General features: G+C 39.9%; 3 protein-coding genes, 1 long non-coding RNA gene and 2 pseudogenes across 5 annotated transcripts; 4 read left to right on the top strand and 2 right to left on the bottom strand.

The window, feature by feature from the left end:
* The first annotated feature begins 101 nt into the window (after positions 1–101).
* On the top strand, positions 102–2,004 carry LOC104701783 (transcription factor bHLH160-like). The gene is made up of 3 exons (XM_019227745.2): positions 102–509; positions 605–928; positions 1,506–2,004. The coding sequence occupies exons 1-3, from the start codon at positions 228–230 to the stop codon at positions 1,596–1,598; spliced, it is 699 nt and encodes a 232-aa protein (XP_019083290.2). The 5' UTR covers positions 102–227; the 3' UTR covers positions 1,599–2,004.
* A 298-nt stretch (positions 2,005–2,302) lies between these two features.
* LOC104701782 (uncharacterized) lies at positions 2,303–4,226 on the top strand. The gene is made up of 7 exons (XM_010417522.3): positions 2,303–2,625; positions 2,732–2,834; positions 2,936–3,056; positions 3,135–3,256; positions 3,354–3,475; positions 3,595–3,754; positions 3,840–4,226. Exons 1-7 carry the CDS (start codon positions 2,499–2,501, stop codon positions 3,952–3,954), a joined length of 870 nt encoding a protein of 289 aa, XP_010415824.1. The 5' UTR covers positions 2,303–2,498; the 3' UTR covers positions 3,955–4,226.
* On the bottom strand, positions 4,176–5,176 carry LOC104701780 (putative 3-hydroxyisobutyrate dehydrogenase-like 2, mitochondrial). Its single transcript, XM_010417521.3, has one exon. The coding sequence runs from the start codon at positions 5,174–5,176 to the stop codon at positions 4,277–4,279; it is 900 nt and encodes a 299-aa protein (XP_010415823.1). The 3' UTR covers positions 4,176–4,276.
* A 421-nt stretch (positions 5,177–5,597) lies between these two features.
* Positions 5,598–7,334, top strand: LOC104701779 (3-ketoacyl-CoA synthase 7 pseudogene; annotated as a pseudogene). The gene has a single exon (XR_015560983.1). The product of XR_015560983.1 is annotated as a 3-ketoacyl-CoA synthase 7 pseudogene (transcript).
* Positions 7,335–9,723: 2,389 nt separating this feature from the next.
* Positions 9,724–11,311, top strand: LOC147941605 (uncharacterized). The gene is made up of 2 exons (XR_015560980.1): positions 9,724–10,596; positions 10,773–11,311. It is a non-coding gene; the product is annotated as an uncharacterized LOC147941605 (long non-coding RNA).
* A 2,839-nt stretch (positions 11,312–14,150) lies between these two features.
* On the bottom strand, positions 14,151–15,274 carry LOC147941604 (F-box protein At5g49610-like; annotated as a pseudogene).
* Between the last annotated feature and the right edge of the window lie 4,422 nt (positions 15,275–19,696).

The raw sequence follows: 19,696 nt of genomic DNA, 5'->3' as shown, positions 1-19,696 counted from the left end.
TTATTACTTCGTCTGGGGTTGACTTTAGGCTTCTCCCCCTAAACATATATATATATATATATACAGTTACACACCTACATACATACAAATCATTGTCATGATCATCTTGTTAACTTACAATTAGGGTTTAGAGATTAATTACTTTGCAAATTCTTGAGTTTAACTAGGACCATCGGTAGTAATATTGTTCTAGTCGTATTGTTTCTCTTGCCGTCGTCGTATATAATATGTCTTCTCAGCCGAATCATCAGACTTCAATATCCAGTTTTCTCCATGATCGCTTGCATATCCCTGCAGAAACAATCATTGAGAAGGAGTCCGCAGAGAAGGACACTTGTCAATCACAAAGAAAAAGGAAGGAACCAGTTTTGAATGATGGAGGCTCCTCAAGTGGTGCAGCAGCAAAGAAACTAGACCATAACGCCAAGGAGCGTCTTAGGAGGATTAGACTTCATGCCTCTTACCTCACTCTCGGCACTCTTCTTCCTGATCACTCTTCTTCTTCCAAGGTTTTCTTGATTTTAGAGCTAACTGTGATTACAACTTTTAGGTATGTTTCTGGTGGACGTTGTTGTGAGCTATAACTTTTCTTGGTGATTGACAGAAGAAATGGTCTGCACCGTCTATCATCGATAATGCAATAACTTACATTCCCAAGCTGCAAAATGAAGTTGGAGAGCTAACTCTAAGAAAGCAGAAGCTTGCGGAATTAGAGAGACGAGTTCCTTCCATTCGAGCAATCTCGGTTCTTGAATTAGGGGAGTCAGGTTATGAGGCTGTTGTACAGATTTGCTTGAAGAAGGAAAACGAAGACGAGTTCTCGAACCTCCTTCATGTGATGGAGGTGCAAGGTTTGAGTATTTTAAGTGCTTCTACTTCTCTAGTTTGCCGAGAGCAAAGGGTGGTTTGCTACAACTTTCATGTCAAGGTGTGTCTCCTCTTTGTCTTCTTCATTTCTCTTTGATTTTATGTTTTTTATAGAATATAGACAATGTGCTAGTTAATAGAGTCATAAATGTAACAAGGATGTCATGTAATACATGTTTAGGGTCCATCTTGGGATCGGAGGAGTACGGTATAAGATTTCATAAAGTTAGAAAGCAATGTGTATATAGGATTCATTGATAGTTTATAATAAAGTTAGAAAGGAAGTATATAGGATTAATTGATAGTTTATAATAAAGTTCTTGAATCAATGGGTCTTAAAAGAAGATATTGATTATATTGGTGCGACAGAGATTGTTTCGACTTCAATAGACCTGAATCTGAGTGTTGTGTAGTGTATAGAGTGAGATGATGATGATATACATATATTTTTCATGTACTATCAACGGCCGATTCTAGATCTATGGAGCAAAACCACTAAGCTTAATTCATAAAGAATTTTTACACTAGTTAACCAGTTGTTTAGTTTTGAGCAATTAGAGATAGTATATATTACGCATGCATGTTCTTTTTGATCAGAGAAACTAACTAGTCGAAATATTGTACATGGGAAAGTGTAGATGGATGAGAAGCCATGTGAAGGTGATGACTACATCAAATTGTTAAAGAAGAACATCATTTCTTCGCTTCGTGACAACACAAAATGCAAATGATCAATATAATGAGGTAATAGAATTAATGGAATATCTTTGATGATGCAAATCACAATTGTCATTCCTCTTCTTGCTATAGATCATGTTTGGTTCTTGTGTTTGAAATCTCATATCAACCGTATTTAGAATTTAGAAGTTATTTTTATCTCCTTATGCTAAAAGAACCTTATTACTATGCCTCAAGATCACGAGTTTGGATATGCTTTGGTCTCTCTCGGATCCGAGATTAATATGGACGAAAGGCCATAACTTCTTGTAATCCAAAAAGAAAATTTCTTTGTAATAGTAGCTAGAACCCCAGTTTTGATTATTTTAACTTTGGTTTCACACATTTATGTAATGTTTATGGTTGATTTCTAAAAGATAACAACAATTTTGAAATCCGGTATAAGCAACGTTGGTTTTATAGACTTCGAGCAAGTCTGAACTCGAGTCCGGTCTAACCCAGGTTCATTGTCACAGTGTTGGCACCATATTTGAGCTTGACTAGAGTCTAGAGAGAGACATGATTCCATAGAGAAGGTTATCTCTCTCCAACACAAAACTACCTTAGTATTTTATTTTATTTTCCTCAGATCTTAAGCATTGTTCACATTAACAAACAATGGGCAGGGCAGAGTGATTGAATCGTGTATGTTAAAATAAATAAAAAATGTTGTGAGAAACTTCGAAACGTATACGGACGGGAGAGTCGATGCGTCATCAGTCCTCATAATTGAATTTACCGTTTTGCCCTTATTGTTGTAATTTGAGAAAATCCAATTTTTTCCTCGACGCTTTATTTATGACATCGACCCAATAGAAAAAAAAGGTTCTGATCTCAACAAAAGTTTGAAGAGTCAAACAAAACAAACCTGTTGAGTTCTCTCAGAAGTAGAAGGAGAAGAAGAATCGAAGAGGATGAAGAAGCGAACGATGTACGCATGGGGAGCAGCGATTATAATCTTCATAGTTCTAATGATCGTCACTCCCACCATCCCTCAATCTCAGGCTTACCACGATTTCGCCGATCAACGCTCCTTCTTCGGTATTTATATAATTCTCACACTTCTCATCATCTTCTTCTTAAAATCGTCTGTTTTGAATTTTAGGGTTTGTACCAAAAATCTCATGATCCGCGATTCCATTCTCAGGGATTCCAAATACTCTCAACGTCATTTCAAACTTCCCTTTCCTTATCATCGGCCTTATCGGTCTCGTCCTCTGCTTTTACCCTGAAGATTTCTTCAGATTTAGGTCGCGTTACCATATCTAGTACTTCTTCCATGTCTAGTTTTAATTTTGCTTGGTCTTCTTTGTTCAATCTAAGATTTCACAAATTTGTTTTGTGTATACAGTTTGAGAGGTGAGAAAATAGGATGGACTTGCTTTTACGTTGGTGTTGCTGCTGTTGCTTTTGGATCTTCTTACTATCATCTTCACCCTAACGATGCTACTCTCCTCTGGGATCGTCTTCCTGTACGCTTCTCTTTCTCTTTCTCTTAGACTCGCTTTTTGTGTCTTGTTTTTGATCACTCGTTTTTTTTTTTGGATTAGATGACTATTGCCTTCACATCAATCATGGCTATATTTGTAATCGAGAGAATTGATGAGCATAAGGGTACTTACTCCATTGTTCCTTTGCTTCTCGCTGGCCTTATTAGCATTTTGTATTGGAGGTAGTAACTCGAATTCCTTAAAACTCTCAAACTGGTTTTTAATGATACCATCTTGAGGTTAGAGTATAAGCTGACATAAGAAGCTGTAATATTTCAGGTTTTTCGATGACCTTAGACCATATGCTTTAGTACAGTTTGTTCCTTGCATTGTCATTCCCTTGATGGCTATTCTATTGCCTCCAATGTATACTCATTCTACGTATTGGCTCTGGGCTGCAGGTTAGTGCTCAGTGTTTGTGTTGATATATATATATATATATATATATATATATATATCTTCAGTTTGCTTTTGCACTTGCAAGATTTCTTATTCTAGATTCAATTGGCTGAAACTGCAGGATTTTATCTCTTAGCCAAGGTGGAAGAAGCTGCTGATAAGCCTATATATAGCTGGACTCATCATATTATCAGTGGCCATTCTCTGAAGCATTTGTGCGCTGCTATGGTCCCTGTCTTCCTTACCCTCATGCTTGCAAAAAGAACTGTTCAGACTGAGAGGTACATTCTCATATATGTGAAAATGACTGGAAATTGCAGATCCATATTCTTGACTCATGCTTTACCCCCATTTTGCTAAACACAGGATTAGCTTGTATACAACATGGAAGGTATCATGGACGAGGAGTAAAGGGAATGAATCCGAGGAAGAGAGGTTTGATTATAGCTACTCCAATGTTGCAGTCGAAGAGACTCCATAGATGTTATGTTGGTGACCCTCGTATAATGGTAAGACCTTTGATAGTCGTGTTTAAGATTATTGGCTAACAGAAGTAGTTATAGGTGGTCGAAGTTGATAAATCCATCTGGGAACTAATGTTACACCCTTTTGTAATCTTATCAAATGCTACCTTCTACCATTCATATTTTGGTCCTTTGTTACACCCTTTGATGTTATTTCTTGTAACTTTAGTTGTCAAGATTGTGAAAAAACTCCCATGTTCTTATTAGCAACTTTGGTTCAAGACCAAAATCTACTGACCAAATTGGAAAACAAGTTTGCCTTAGTTTACACTAGTATCATCAAGATAAGCCGTTAAGTCTCCTGATAACAGAGACGACACCTTGAAATCCCAACTTCCCATTTCCATTTGCCACCATTCCAGAGAACAACTGCTTGTTCAAAGCAGCTCCAGGCATAGCCGTTGCTGCTTCCGCCGCCATTCCCAAATCTTTCACCATATACTCCGCATTACCCGTCGCCTTATAATCCCTCTCCACCATCATTTCCCCGAACAACCGCATTACCGTTGAGCCAGCCGCACCGTCCTTCACCGCATCAAGCCATTTCACCGGATCTAAACCAGCCTTCTCAGCAAACACAATCCCTTCAGCTAGTCCCACCATGTTGCTTCCTACACAAATCTGATTCCCAATCTTACAGCTCTGACCACTCCCTGCTCCTCCCATATACCTCACGATTCCCATATTCTTCATCACCGGAGATAACCACTCCACGATCTCAGAATCTCCGCCGGCGAAAATCGTTAGCTTCGCCTCTCTTGCTCCAGCGTCGCCACCCGATACAGGCGCATCAACCGCCCAGCAATCCCTCCGCCTCGCCTCCTCGTGTATCTCACGCGCCAATCCTGGCTTGCTACTAGTCATGTCCACGGTTACTCCACCGGGTTTGAGACCAGAGAGTACACCATCGTCACCGAGAAGCAAAGATCGAACATCGTTGGCGTTTCCAACTATGGTGAACACAACGTCACTCACCTCCGCTAACTCCTTGGGACTATTGGCTGTGCGAGCTCCTTTGGTTTGCAGATCCTTCGATTTCCGGAGATCACGAGCGTAGACGGTGACGGAATAGCCTGCAGCGAGGATATGAGAAACCATGGCTGATCCCATTATGCCGATGCCGATCCATCCGATTCTAGTCTTTGAAGGATCGATGAGATTTGGGTATGGAGTCTCCATTTATTCGTTTCCAGATAACAAATGAAGAATCTGCGAGAGAAGATTGGAAAAAAGAAAAAACAGAACAGTAAGCTCTACCGACTTCACTCAATTTTTTCATTTATTGAGCTTCAGTTTTGTTTTTTTTCTGTGCACATATTTTATTAATATGGTCTTTGGCTCCCAATTACAAAGTCAAGGTTCTCTCACTTCTCTCAAGCTTTATGCTTTAAAAGATTAAACAATCTTCCCACTATTTTAGAGTTTGATCTTGGAATGATTTAACACATGGAGTTGGTGAAAGAAAGAAACAGAGGTAGAGCTTAGAAACAGAGACTTCCAAAGTCCCTATACTCAACAAACACGTAATGTTCATTTGCCCATGAAATCATGCAAAAAAACTCAATATAGGTCACGAGACCTGAATTTCATCCTTGTTTTGGACTCTCCTTTCACATGCTTACCCTGTGATGCAACAAACTTAGTTTTGTTTTTCCTTTATGGTAAACACTAAAATCAACATTTGCCACAAAAACAGAAACTCTCTGTTTGAAACCATCTTTTGCTTCTCTCTTTTCCCAGTTTGGGATTCTGGAAAATATGGAATCGAGTTTTCCTTTCATCAATCAAGCACTCCTTATCACTGATCAACCCTTAAAGACTTTTCACCATTTCCTGGTAGCATCAGCCTGTGTACTCATAACAATCTTTGGTTACTATTTCTTCAAACCAAGATGTATTATATACCTTATTGATTTCTCATGTTATCAACCTCCTGACTTCTTGCGAGCTCCTGTCTCCAATTTCATTGAGCATCTGACCATATCCGGTGTTTTTGATCAAGAAAGTCTTGATCTTCAGCAGAAGGTCTTAGAGCGATCAGGGATTAGTGATGACGCGAGCGTCCCTGCCTCAGTCCATGAGATTCCACCAAACGCTTCTCTCCCTGCAACTAGAGAAGAAACTCATGAGATTCTCTTCACTATTGTCGAAGACCTTTTCGCAAAGCATGAGATAGGTCCAAAGAGTATTGACATCCTTGTGTCTAACTGCAGCCTTTTTTGTCCTTCTCCTTCCATAACCTCTATGATCATAAACCGGTTTGGCATGAGGAGCGATATAAAGAGCTTCAGCTTGAGTGGTATGGGCTGCAGCGCCGGGATTCTTTCGGTTAATCTTGTTAAAGATCTTATGAAGATTCATGGTGACTCTTTGGCCCTAGTGTTGAGCATGGAAGCTGTGAGTCCAAATGGTTACAGAGGGAAGTCGAAGTCAATGCTCATTGCAAACACCATCTTCAGAATGGGTGGAGCTGCGATTCTTCTCTCCAACAGGAAGCAAGATATGCATAAGGCGAAATACAAACTCCAACATCTTATACGAACTCACGTCGGATCAGACAATGAATCCTACGAGAGTGTAATGCAGCAAGTTGATGAAGAAGGCAAAGTAGGAGTAGCATTGTCCAAGCAGCTTGTGAGGGTAGCATCAAAGGCCTTAAAGATCAACGTGGTAGAGTTAGGCCCTCGGGTTCTACCTTCCTCAGAGCAGCTCAAATACATAGTCTCGTTCATTCAAAGAAAATGGGGAATACACAAGGAGATATACACACCCAACTTCAAGAAAGCTTTTGAGCATTTCTGTATACATGCCGGAGGAAGGGCGATTATCGAAGGCGTGGAGAAGCATCTGAAGCTGGACAAGAAAGACGTAGAAGCTTCACGGTCAACTCTGTACCGTTATGGTAACACATCTTCGTCTTCGCTGTGGTATGAGCTGCAATACCTGGAATCTAAAGGTAGAATGAAGAAGGGAGATAAAGTATGGCAGATCGGGTTTGGAAGTGGCTTTAAGGCTAACAGTGCTGTCTGGAAATGCATTTCTGAGATCGATTCAAGAGACAGGAATGCATGGTCTGACCGAATCCATTTGTATCCGGTCTGTGGAGATGCTTCAAGTGAATTGAGGACAGAGCTCCTTTCTTGACAATGACTTGCTGCTCCATAGAATAGTTTATAAATTCCTTTGAGTTCTCTTTGGTTTGCTCTTAAGCTGATTCATGCATTGTAGGAAAAACTTTCCACATTCTCAGATTCTTCAAGAGCTGTTTCTTTTGGATCTTTCCTCTCAGATATGTATTGTTATTGCAATATCAAATAGGATTTATTATTTATCTTCACAAGGTTTAGTATGTGCTATAGTTTGACTTCCTATAACTGCAAATTAAAACACTAAATACAAGTCCCTGAAACACTAAAATTAAAGAAGCAAGAACCTTAAATCCAAGGGTGATTTACTCAAATGTTATCCAAATTAGGTAATATTACCAGAATCTACAAACAAAGAATTTATTACTAGAATATTTTGGATATTTTCAAAATAACCAGCGTGCCCTTGTTTTATGTTACCGGAAAAAACGTAATTACAAAAATACCATTGCCACGTCAGACGCCACGTCAAAAATGCTGACGTGTAACAATAACTCAGCCATAACGCGTTACAAAGGTATGTTGCGGCTGAGTTACAGGTATATTCCGGCTGAGTTATGGCAAAAAATATTTGAGTAAGAGCGGACGGCTGAGATAGAGCATAACTCAGCCAAGCGTTACGGTTGACTTATCAAAATCTGGCTGAGTTACGCTCTAACTCAGCCATCCTTATGGCTGAGTTTTCACCCAATGGTTGAGTTGTTAAAATTTTGGCTGAGTTATCACTACGACACGGCTGAGTTATCACTACGACACGGCTGAGTTACCATTTTCCGACTAGGCTGATATATCGTACAACTCAGCCTTGATAGGCTAACTTATCGTACAACTCAGCCGTGATAGGCTGACTTATCGTACAACTCAGCCATTCGACGGCTGACTTAGTAGCAAAAGATTAATTACTAGAATGTTATTCAGTTACGGCTGACTTCTTAAACGATACGGCTGAGTTACATATTTTCAGTTGATGAAGCGGCTGAATTTGGCAGCAATTTTTTTGCTTTTTAATTACTGTAATGTTTTTCATGTTGTGACTGAGTTATAATTTGTTTGATGGCTGAGTTTTATATAGACTGAGTTATTAATTGTTTGATGGCTGACTTGCCATGTCGGACGCAACATCCATGTCAGCATTCCATATCATCTTTTCTTTTCCTCCGGAAATACGAAACGTCGTTCGACTCTTGTTCTTCAACTGGTAAATAAGTGAACTATTTACCTTCTTCTTCACCTTGTTCTTATACTTTTTCTTCACTTTTCTTCTTCACATTGTTCTTCTACTTCTTCTTCACCTTGTTCTTCATTATCTTTCATGGATCCAGTTCCGGTACTAGTTGTGTCCGGTAATTGGGTAAAGAAACAGAGATATGTATTTAATACCGACGATATAGGGTGTATAGTTGTGCAGATCGATGGTGGCACAACACACAACAAGCTTGTGGAGCTTGTTCTTGAAGACTACGGATTGGACGCGTTTAGCCATGAGCTAAAGCTGAGCTACATGTTCTCGAACAAGGCACTGAAACTAATGGCGCATGATAGTCCACCAGTTTTTGTCTCCAATGATCGACAATTGCAATGTTTTTTGGGGCTTTGGAAAACCGATCAGCTACGTCTCTGTGTAGAGTTTTCGGCGAAAGAGTCTACAGAAACTAGTGGAGCTAGAGGAAGGATGATTCGGCCAAGCAGTGAATCGAAATTAGAATCTACATACGAAGTGTACGGTGGGGGATTTGAAGGCACTTGTTTTGATTATGGTAAGATCGTTGACAAAGAAAACCAAGAAGAAGAAGAAGCTGTCAAAGTAGCATCTGACGAAGAGGAAGACAATGAATTTTCAAGCCGATTTGATTTTGTCGACGACTCCGATGGTGAGTCATCTGATGACGAGCAATTTTCTGTATTGGGCGAGCCTCAGAGTAAAGAAGAGGAAGACCCACCTACTCCGCCTCCTCAGAAGAAAGCTCATAAAGATGATAACTTTGTCGGATCGAAGATGAATCCGGAGGCTATTAGGTTGGAGGTGTCAACGCTAAAAATTGCTGTAGGACAAAGATACATGAGCAAAAAGGAGTTCAGGAATCACGTGAAACTTATTTCGGTTAGGGATGGATTTGATTTTAATGTACCAGTATCAAATCCGAGACATGTGGTTTTTAGGTGTTGGGTTGAAGGATATCTTTGGTGAGTTCGTGCATCTGTATAAGGGGATGAACCGGATTTTCATGTTCATCTATACGATTCGAAACACACATGTTATGTGATGGAACGTTCTATTAGATCCCGCCAATCAACAGCTGATGTATTGGCAGGTCTATACAGAGACTATCTTGGTGATCTTGGTCCGGATGTTAAACCTTAAAGTGTCGGAGTCATTTTCAATAAGCAATTTAGTTTAAAGGTAATAACTATGTTTTGACTGACTTATTGATAATAATGGCTAACTTATATGTATGTATAGGCTGAGCTATTTACATGTTACGGCTGATTTATTGATTATTTACGGCTGACTTATTCGAATGTATCGACTGAGTTATCTATATGTTATGGCTGATTTATTAATTTGTTTGGTGTCAACAGATGGGTTATTGGAAGGCATATCGAACGCTGCTGAATGCAAGACTGATCCATCAGGGAACTCCTGAGGATAATTTTAGTGAGTTGCCTCCTTACATATACAAGTTAAGAAGGGAAAATCCGGGTACATTCACGCGTCTTCAAATAGATGATGAAGACAGATTCAAATATGTTTTTATTGCTTTTGGTGCGAGTATTGTTGGGTTTGCTTTCATGCGCAAAGTTGTTGTTGTGGACGGAACGTTTCTCCATGGTAGTTACAAAGGGACGCTTCTAACAGCCCTAGCTCAGCATGGTAACTTTCAAATTTTCCCATTAGCTTTCGCTGTTGTTGACACTGAAAATGATGAGTCTTGGCGTTGGTTTTTTACACAACTCAAAGTTGCCATTCCTGACGAAAAGGATCTTGCGATAATCTCCGACAGACATAAGTCACTAGGGAAAGCGATTGGTCAAGTGTATCCGTTGGCTTCCCGTGGAATTTGCACTTACCATTTGTATAAGAACATTTTGGTGAAGTTCAAAGGAAAACATGTGTTCCCTCTAGTGAAAAAAGCGGCAAGGTGTTTTAGGCTGTCTGATTTTAATGAGGCTTTCAATGAAATTGAAGCACATCATCTCAAACTACATGGATACCTCCAACGAGCTGGTGTCTGAATGTGGGCGCGTGTTCATTGCACGGGTGAATGGTACAATCTAATGACAATGAATATTGCAGAATCAATGAACCATGCACTATCAAATGCTATAAGTCTTCCCATAGTTCGACTGCTAGAATCGATACGGAATATGATGACAATATGGTTTTCTGAACGGAGAGAGGATGCGAAATCGCAGCTAACAACGCTCACTCGAGGTCTTGAGAAACTTTTACAGGTAAGTTTACATAACTCAGCCATAATAGCTTTCATATATCAGTCGTAACTGTTTTCATACATCAGCCAATACCATTATAGTTTCCATAAATCAGCCTTAATTGTTTTCATAACTCAGCCGTCATTGTTTTCATAATTCAGCCTAAAACGTTTTTTTTTTGTTCTACTCCCTACTAGGACCATGTCACCGCAGCAAGACTTATGGAGGTTCTAACGATTGATGTTGTACGTGTGCAAGTGAGATATGGATCATCTTTGCATGTTGTAAATTTGGAACTAAAAAATGCACATGCCGTCGTTTCGACCACGAGAAAATACCATGCATCCATGCAATTGCAGCTGCAGAGCATATGGATGTGTCTCGTATATCCATGTGCGATCCGAAATTTAGGAGTGTCGATTTGGTTAACGGATGGGCTGGTTCAATCATGCCTCCAGATGAATCATTCCATGTTCCTGAAGTTGTGGATAATCAGAAGTGCTTGCCTCCGATTGTTGTGAACCAGCCAGGAAGGCCCAAGAAGTGTAGGATTGAATCATCTTTGGAAGTTGTCATTGAAAATAAACGCCCTAGGAAGCAACCAACATGTTCGCGATGTAAGCAAGTTGGGCACAATAGGAAAACTTGTCGGATGTAGTTAGGGAGATTTGTTTTATTTTGTGTAATAACTCACCGTCAAGTCGTATAAACCAGTCGTTTGCTCTCAGATTGTTGATAACTCAGCCGTCAAGTCATATATATCAGCTATCTACTTTCAGATTGTTTCGTGTGATAACTTAGCTATTACTTACTATAACTCAGCCATCAACGAGACCTTTCGTTTTCCCGTAAAACTATAACTCAGCTGTTAAGCAATATTTTGGCGGGAAACCGTAAGTTAACCTAATAAACGTATCTATCATTATATTGCATTTCCTTCGATTGTTGCACATTTAAGTCTCCTCTCCTTTCCCTCTCAATCTATTGCATATTTTTCGATCATTGCACCTATCAGTTGGTGACGGTTGTTTTTATTTTGATAGTCGAGCTATGGACGGAGAGGGTTCCAGTAGACGTGAAAAACGCAAGGCAGAGTGCGTAGACGAAGAAAATCAGTGGTCCATCTGCATGGCCGGCTCAAGTTCCAGTAAATGTCAAAGAAATGCAGATTTCGAGTGGGAAGAGGAAGCACTAATGGCCCTGTCCGAAGCTTTTACTCAGACGAGAGTCGCGGCCGAGGCGGAGACAAAAGATCGCTATGCAGCAATTCTGCATATGATGGATGATCATATGCAGAAGAAGGAAGAGAAGACCGCTCTCTAGCATCAAGTGAAACTAATCGACGCTCAAATATCCCAACTGAATCAAATCTTGGGTGGAGAACTTGTCGACTTAGAGACAGAGCACAAGAGGTTAGAGGTTATGAGAGAGATTGCGGATGCTGATGTCGAACAGTGTTTGGTTCCTCCTCCTCTTGATTGGGAGAAACTAAAAGTTCCTGGTTCCTCCTCCTCTTAATCGGTTTTAAAAACCATCTTCCATTGTATTGTCGTCTCGTCTTCTTTATGAACTCTGAACTTAACTTTTTTTCTTTTGATTTTTTTTTGTAATGTTTAATATTAATATAAAATAACCGGTATTACGATATCTCAGCCATTACGGATTTATAAATCACTATAACTCAGCTGTCACATGAATCACTCTAACTGTTTTCCCGTAAATTTTATAACTCAGTCGTCAAGTCATATATATCAGCCATTTACTTTCAGATTGTTTCTTGTGATAACTCAGGCATAACTCACAATAACTCAGCCGTCAAGTGACCTTTCGTTTTCCCCGTAAATATTATAACTCAGCCGTAAAGTCATATTTATCAGCCGTAACGCTTGGCTGAAGAATTGCCATTAAATTTCTATTAAATTTGAATTGATTACATTCAGTTCGGCAATTCGCCAAAATGAAAAAATAAATAAAAATAAAAAGCGACAAGCGTCCTATCAGCGAACTAGTTCCCATGTGAAGGCTAATCACGAGTCTTCTGATCTCGGCACAAACTGATTCACATCACTAGCATTGTGGACGGTCTTGTAGTCTCAGAATGGGAGCCGGACCGGATAGATCGGACTCCAACGGTTTTTCCACCACCAGCTTGCTCAGATTAGATCGCAAGATCTGACGATCCCGCCTTAAGGCTTCAAGCCTTTCCATCGGCACTTCGGAGCCCTTGGACACCATCTCCTCCAGGAAGGCACATGGACCTTCTATGGCATGGCTTTCGCGGAAGAAATGGTCCGTTGAATCCAAGTAGTTGACGTACCGCCTCAGCCTCTCCACGCTAGCTCGGTAGGCCCAGACGTCCGTGATGCACGGGAAGTCAGACTCTCCCAAAGGTTCGTAATCACCTGGGTAAGTTGGGCACCACCATACGGGAGACCTGTTCTTCGCATCAGGCATGCTCAACAAGTAGACGAGTCATGCGCCACTTCGCCAGAAAGAAACCTTCGGCGATGAGCTCATCCAGGACTCGAATATTCCCTTTCAATCGGCATAGCAGATAGACTTGCTCGAGTTTAAGACGAAGTGCTTTGATATACGCGCCTAGTCTCTTGCGGCGAGCTTGGTACATCCGGAGTTCCGTTTGCAAAGGATCCCCGGATGGCTCGACGACGTTGAAATTCGAAACGAGTTCAAGGGATCGAGACGTCTCCGTCTCCTCTTGAGAGGGGCATTATCCGACTCATTCGGATCAAAACCGCTAGCTCCAACGGCTGTCCGATCTTGGGCTCGTTTCAACCATGCAGATCGGGTATTCACTTGCATCTTTGCTAGTTTCGTTCGATTATGAAATGCTCTGAACATTTCCAACCCTTCCCCTATTTATACTAAAATTTGGAACGCAACTGCGATCCTCTTCCACCAATCAGATTGCGGCAGGACTTTCGTTGTGTCCCGAGAATCACTCTAAAAGACCGCGCAAACATTCAATGTTTTTGTCACGCGTCCCTAAAAAATCTCTATAACTCAGCCGTAACATGAATCGACGAGACCTTTCGTTTTCCCGTAAATATTATAACTCAGCCGTAGAGTCATATATCATCCATTTATTTGCTGATTTTTTTGTGATAACTCAGCCATTACTCACTATAACTAAGCCATCACATGACCTTTCGTTTTCCGTAAATATTATAACTCAGCCGTAGAGTTATGTATCATCCACTTACTTGCTGATTGTTTATTGTGATAACTCAGCCATTACTCACTATAACTCAGCCGTTACATGACCTTTCGTATTCCCGTAAATACTATAACTCAGCCGTAAAGCGATATTTTGGCGGGTCACCATAAGTTAACCTAATAATAGACGAGACCTTTCGTTTTCCTATAAATATTATAACTTAGTCGTGACACTGAAATAAATCAGCCATTTATTTTCAGATTGTTTCTAGTGATAACTAAGCCATCACGATTTTATTAATCACTATAACTCATTCGTCACATAATATATCCGATTACAACAAAAAAATGTCTTACTTAACAATCATCTTCTACGTTTTTTTACTATTCTCTTGACCATATTAAAGCTTACTCTCTCCATTTCCCACTCCTTTCGTATCTTTTCTTTCAGCTTTATCTTTATCCAAACAAGCTCTTTCGTAGTTTGAGTAGAAAGGTATAAGATGATAACTGGGTGGGTGGTCGGACGAGAACAAATTATCCCTAGTCAAATATCGACAGTTGTTGCTATTCATGTTGTAGAGACCGAGCCGATCACTAGCCGCCACTGATATGACGTTGCTACTTGGGAACCAAAAGGGTTGTGCATATTCATCTTTCAACGCTGTAATTTTAGCGTCTTCCACTTTAACCCAAGACTTTCTCAAATTGTTCTCCAAAACCCATAACTCAGCTCCGTTTCTTGATTTCGAATGTTGACCAAGATGAGACTGCTATCGCATAATAGTACGTCCGGAACAGAGAAAATAGACCAAGTTTCGGTTCGCATACAGAACCGGATCACGTTGTTCTTCCTTGTTAACCAATGCAAGAAACCGTATGCTGATACCAATATAGCTTCTCTCGGGAAAAACTCTGATAACTCGAAATCATTCAGTCGCTTCCACGCGAAGGAATCAGAATCGAAGACCTCACAGTTGTGAATATAGAAACCTTCCTTGGTCATCCATGTCCTTGGTTCAGAAACCCTAATGATCTTATACCGAAACGGATTCAAAGAAATCACCATTAAACCAATTGCGATTGTCAGATATCGAGTTTTAGGGTTTGGTATGATCCAGAACTGCTTTGTGGCAGGTTTACAAACGATGTACTCTGGTATCGTTTTCGCTCCTTTAAACCCATCACCGATACAGATCAAAATCCCATGATGTGTATCACAAGCTTTGATCTTTGCGTTGTTCTGAGGAAGAAACTGAAGCGAGATTTGGGTTTTATCTCCTTTTTCTTCTTGTTCTGCTTCAACGTCGGGGACAAAATGAGGCCGATACCTAAAACATCTGTCCTCGTAATGAACAAAATAGCCGAAAACAGAGTTGGCTCTATGGAGATGATGATCGATAAATCTCAACTCGTAACTTCGTTTGTTGCACTCTTTGTTTTGTAGACGGAATCTTGCAATCTCCGTCGCTGAACAATGAGAGAGGATCTCTTGAATCACGTCTTCGTTCAACATCGCATGTGCCCAGATAAAACCTTTGTGAGGATTGTTTCTTGTGATACCACAGCCATAACATATTTATAAATCACTATAACTCATCAGTCACATGCATCGACGCGACCTTTCATTTTCCCGTAAAACTATTACAAGTCGTATATTTCAATCGTATGCTTTCAGATTGTTTCTTGTAATAACTCAGCCATATCATACAATAACTCAGCCGTCACATGAATCGATGAGACCTTTCGTTTTCCCGTAAGTTTTATATCTCAGCCGTCAAGTAATATAAATCAGCCATTTACTTTCAGATTGTTTCTTTTGATAACTCAGCCTTTATTCAGTATAACTCAGCCGTAACATGAATCGACGTGACCTTTCGTTTTCCTGTAAAACTATATCTCCGCCGTCAAGTAATATAAATGAGTTATTTACTTTCAGATTGTTTCTTTTGATAACTCAGCCATTATTCAATATAACTCAGTCGTAACATGAATCGACGTGACCTTTCGTTTTCCCATAAAACTATATTTCAGCCGTCAAGTAATATTTTGGCGGAAAAACATAAGTTAACCTAATAATAGACACGTTGTATCATTTCGGTTAATTCATTGTATCGTTTCGGTTTCTTCTTCTCCGCTCATTACACATATAAATATTGCATCTTGGTCGATCAGTCCACCTTCAAATCTCATCTATCATTATATTGCATTTCCTTCGATCATTTCCTTCGATCATTTCCTTCAAATCTCGGCTATGGACGGAGAGGGTTCCAGTAGACGTCAAAAACGCAAGGCAGAGTGGGGAGACAAAGACAATCAAGTGGCCGGAGCAAGTTCCAGTAAACATCAAAGAAATGCAGATTTCGAGTGGGAAGAGGAAACACTATTGGCCATGTCCGAAGCTTTTACTCAGACGAGAGTCGAGGCCGATGCGGAGACAGCTGATCGCTACAAAGCAGTTCTTCATATGATGAATGATCATATGAAGAAGAAGGAAGAGAAGACCGCCCTCGAGCATCAAGTGGAACTAATCGACGCTCAAATATCCCAACTGAATCAAATCTTGGGTGGAGAACTTGTCGACTTAGAGACAGAGCACCATAGGTTAGAGGTTATGAGAGAGATTGCGGAGGTTGATGTCGAACAGTGTGTGGTTCCTCCTCCTTTTGATTGGGAGAAACTAAAAGTTCTTGGTTCCTCCTCCTCTTAATCGGTTTTAAAAACCATCTTCCATTGTACTGTTGTCTCGTCTTCTTTATGAACTCTGAACTTTTTTTTTTATTATTTCTTTTTGTAATGTTTAATATTAATATAATTTAGCCGGTATTACGATATCTCAGCCATTACGCGTTTTCCCGCCAAGTCATATATATCAGCCATTTACTTTCAGACTGTTTCTTGCGATAACTCAGTCATAACTTACACTAACTCAGCCGTGACATGACCTTTAGTTTTCTCACAAATTTTATAACTCAGCCGTAAATTCGTATAAATCAGTCGTTTGATTCCAGATTGTTTCTTGTGATAACTCAGCCATAACGTTACTATAACTCAGCCGTTAAATGAGAGGAGATACTAAAAGGAAAATGTGGAAGCATAAAAATGTGGATAACAGGGACCTTTAATACATGAAAAAGATACTCGCCTAAAGAATAGAAAATAATTATTTTAAATTAAACAGACAGGAAATTACTGCTGAAAATCACTGCTGGAAACCCTAAAGGATCTCAGTTACTTTAAGGGACAACCACCAAAGGTAACAGTTTTTGCACATGATTCTATAACGGTCTCCATAGCCGGGAGAATGGCGACCGTTATCCAAATAACACATCACAGCACAAGCGGGTGAAGGGAGTAACGGACTGTCAGGATAGCGATGGGAGGCTGTGTATGAGTATTTCCGGGCCGTCTTAAAACGAGATAACGCAAACAGAAAATAATCACCGGTTGCCCTGACACCCGCAGACAGTAGAGGATAATGATGTACATCAAACAGCTGGAGGTAATGGACAGCCATAACCTCATTCCCTTGACATATACTTAGTACCCCACATGCTAAGGTGGCATCAGCATCGGCCGGTACAATACGACTGAGAATATCAATCCCACGCTGGATATTTCTATCCACATCCACAACCCTTAGCCCTTCGTAGTAAATGGCAATGGGGTTGCTAGCATCAAGCATCTAACGAAGAAAGGCCTGTACCGCCCTTCAATTTGGAGGCCACCATCAGGGGCATTTGATGTGTTGATTTCTGATGGATCAGTACAAAGGCAATAGATAGCAGCTGTCTTTAGAACTTCTTTACTGTATACTGCATTTTTTCCCCTACGACCAGCCTTTAAAATAGAACCAAGTGACCACCATTGATCTTCTGCAGCAAGGGAAATGATTTTTATGAAAACATCGTCGGGGAGATCTGGAATCTTGGGTGCTCGAGCGGACATAGGGCTCGAGCGTAGCTTCTTGGGTGCTCGAGCGGACATATTATTTGGTTAGGCAGAATACAAGAAAGTTATTTGGAAGATGAATTTAATGAGTTAATACATATATAGCAGCCAGAGAATGAGTCAATAGGTACAAACAGATTGTTTCTTGTGATAACTCAGCCATAACTTTACTTTAAATCAGCCGTGACATGACTCGACGAGACCTTTCGTTTTCCCTTAAATACCATAACTCAGCCATCACATGATTCGACTTTACTTTTCGTTTTTCCAACTATAACTCAGCCGTTAAGCAATATTTTGGCGGGAAACCATAAATTAACCTAATAATAGACGTGACATTTCGTTTTCCTATTGTTTAAATTTTAAGTTATAATAATTTTAATATTCAATTGTTGGAATAATAATTTTACAACAAAAAAATTATAAATTCAAATAATAATTATTTAACTATTTTGATAATATATTGTAAAAAAGCTCACTTTATGAATTTATTATCGTGTGGATCTAAACCGACCAAACCAAACCGAACCGGAAAACTAATTTTTGTGATATCACAAGGAAAACTAATTTTTGTGATATCACTTTTTGTGATATCGAGTGACGTTTTAATATCCCATAACTCAGCCGTACAATTATATAATTCAATTATAATTCATAACTCAGCCGTGTGAAGTATATAAATCAGCCATAACTTAACCGTAAATTAGCCATAATTTTGAAAATAGACAAATCAAAGTTTTACAAATCCAAGTACAATTCCTACCAAAAGAAATCCAAATGTTTTACATATCATAGTACAATTCCTACCAACAGAAACGAAACGAAGAACATAATTCTTTCTTATTTAACCTTACTCATAAAATCAAGTGCCTCAACGTAGATTTCTGCTGCCATTTTAACCCGTATAGCCTGGATATTTTGATCACATATGCCATCGAAAGTCAAATCAAGCGCTAGACATTCTACAAACTTTAGAGCGTACACGCCACAGTCACCAACCTGTACGTTTTGAGGGACCTTGGAGACACTCTTCCTCCTGAAACTGAACTGACTGAAAGTAGGTGTACGCCATTTGTCAGGAACGTTCTCGTTCATCATTGCTGGAATCATCCGCGCAAACGCCCTACAAGCATTCATCATTCTAATATCACTGTCTTTGTTTGCTTGACCCACGATGCTATCATAGCAATCAATATGCCTTCTGAAGAGATCCACGTGCAGCGCCACCCAGTGATTGCCTCCAGTTTGTGAAGCAATATACAGGTGATCCACATCTTCTATCCACTTCAAATTAGTTGCCATTGAATTTAAACAGTTTGGGTTTCATCTCGAACTGAGCATAGTCACGAACCATCGTTGTGGTAAACCACGGGTTTACAAACGCAATGCGTTTGTTGTGATATGGGAATGGATCTCGGTTGTACCTAATACTGAGGAGTCTCATAAACGCGCCCATGTGCTGTAAAACATAAAACTGAGTAAAGAACAGCAACTCAACCATAATGTAATATACGTCAGTCGTAAACAATAACAAATCAGCTATTATGTATTATAACTCCGCTGCCAACACGAACAACTCAGTCATAATGTATTATATCTCAGCCGTAAACATTATTACTCAGCCGTCAAGTCATTATATCTCAGCCGTAAACATAATAACTCAGACATTAAGTTAAACTTACTTCATCAGATAGCCACCCAAATGTATCATGCTTCACTGGCCAGTTCTTTCTTTCGGTGATGAGAATCCTATAGAATTCAATATTTGGTGTTGACTTGCCTAATGGTGTATCCCTAAGAAACAAATAAAGACAGGTTAATATAATGTTAACAAGCTGTGATTAACAAGGGTCTAAAGGGTCATACTCGGCTGTCTTTAGGTACTCCAAAAGTTTTTTCAACTTGATCGGATCAACCGGTGCCAGAGGATCATATATTCCAGCTCCAGGTACAGAGTTCTTCCTCATGCACGTCAGTCCGTTGTCTCCAATATAAG

This window comes from Camelina sativa, chromosome 7 (assembly GCF_030686135.1).
Source record: "Camelina sativa cultivar CO46 ecotype springtype chromosome 7, ASM3068613v1".
In the NCBI taxonomy this organism is placed as follows: Eukaryota; Viridiplantae; Streptophyta; class Magnoliopsida; order Brassicales; family Brassicaceae; genus Camelina; species Camelina sativa.
Note: the sequence above shows the minus strand (reverse complement) of the source record. Positions and strands in the feature narration are given on the sequence as shown.

What these genes read in the sequence shown, in the direction of transcription:
- LOC104701783 (XM_019227745.2), top strand. Translation starts at nt 228, where the DNA reads ATGTCTTCTCAGCCGAATCATCAGACTTCAATATCCAGTTTTCTCCAT. An exon ending in ATCACTCTTCTTCTTCCAAG is followed by an intron (nt 510 to 604) that starts GTTTTCTTGATT and finishes GGTGATTGACAG; the next exon opens with AAGAAATGGTCTGCACCGTC. An exon ending in GCTACAACTTTCATGTCAAG is followed by an intron (nt 929 to 1,505) that starts GTGTGTCTCCTC and finishes GGGAAAGTGTAG; the next exon opens with ATGGATGAGAAGCCATGTGA.
- LOC104701782 (XM_010417522.3), top strand. Translation starts at nt 2,499, where the DNA reads ATGAAGAAGCGAACGATGTACGCATGGGGAGCAGCGATTATAATCTTC. An exon ending in GAAGATTTCTTCAGATTTAG is followed by an intron (nt 2,835 to 2,935) that starts GTCGCGTTACCA and finishes TTGTGTATACAG; the next exon opens with TTTGAGAGGTGAGAAAATAG. An exon ending in TCCTCTGGGATCGTCTTCCT is followed by an intron (nt 3,057 to 3,134) that starts GTACGCTTCTCT and finishes TTTTTGGATTAG; the next exon opens with ATGACTATTGCCTTCACATC.
- LOC104701780 (XM_010417521.3), bottom strand. Translation starts at nt 5,176, where the DNA reads ATGGAGACTCCATACCCAAATCTCATCGATCCTTCAAAGACTAGAATC.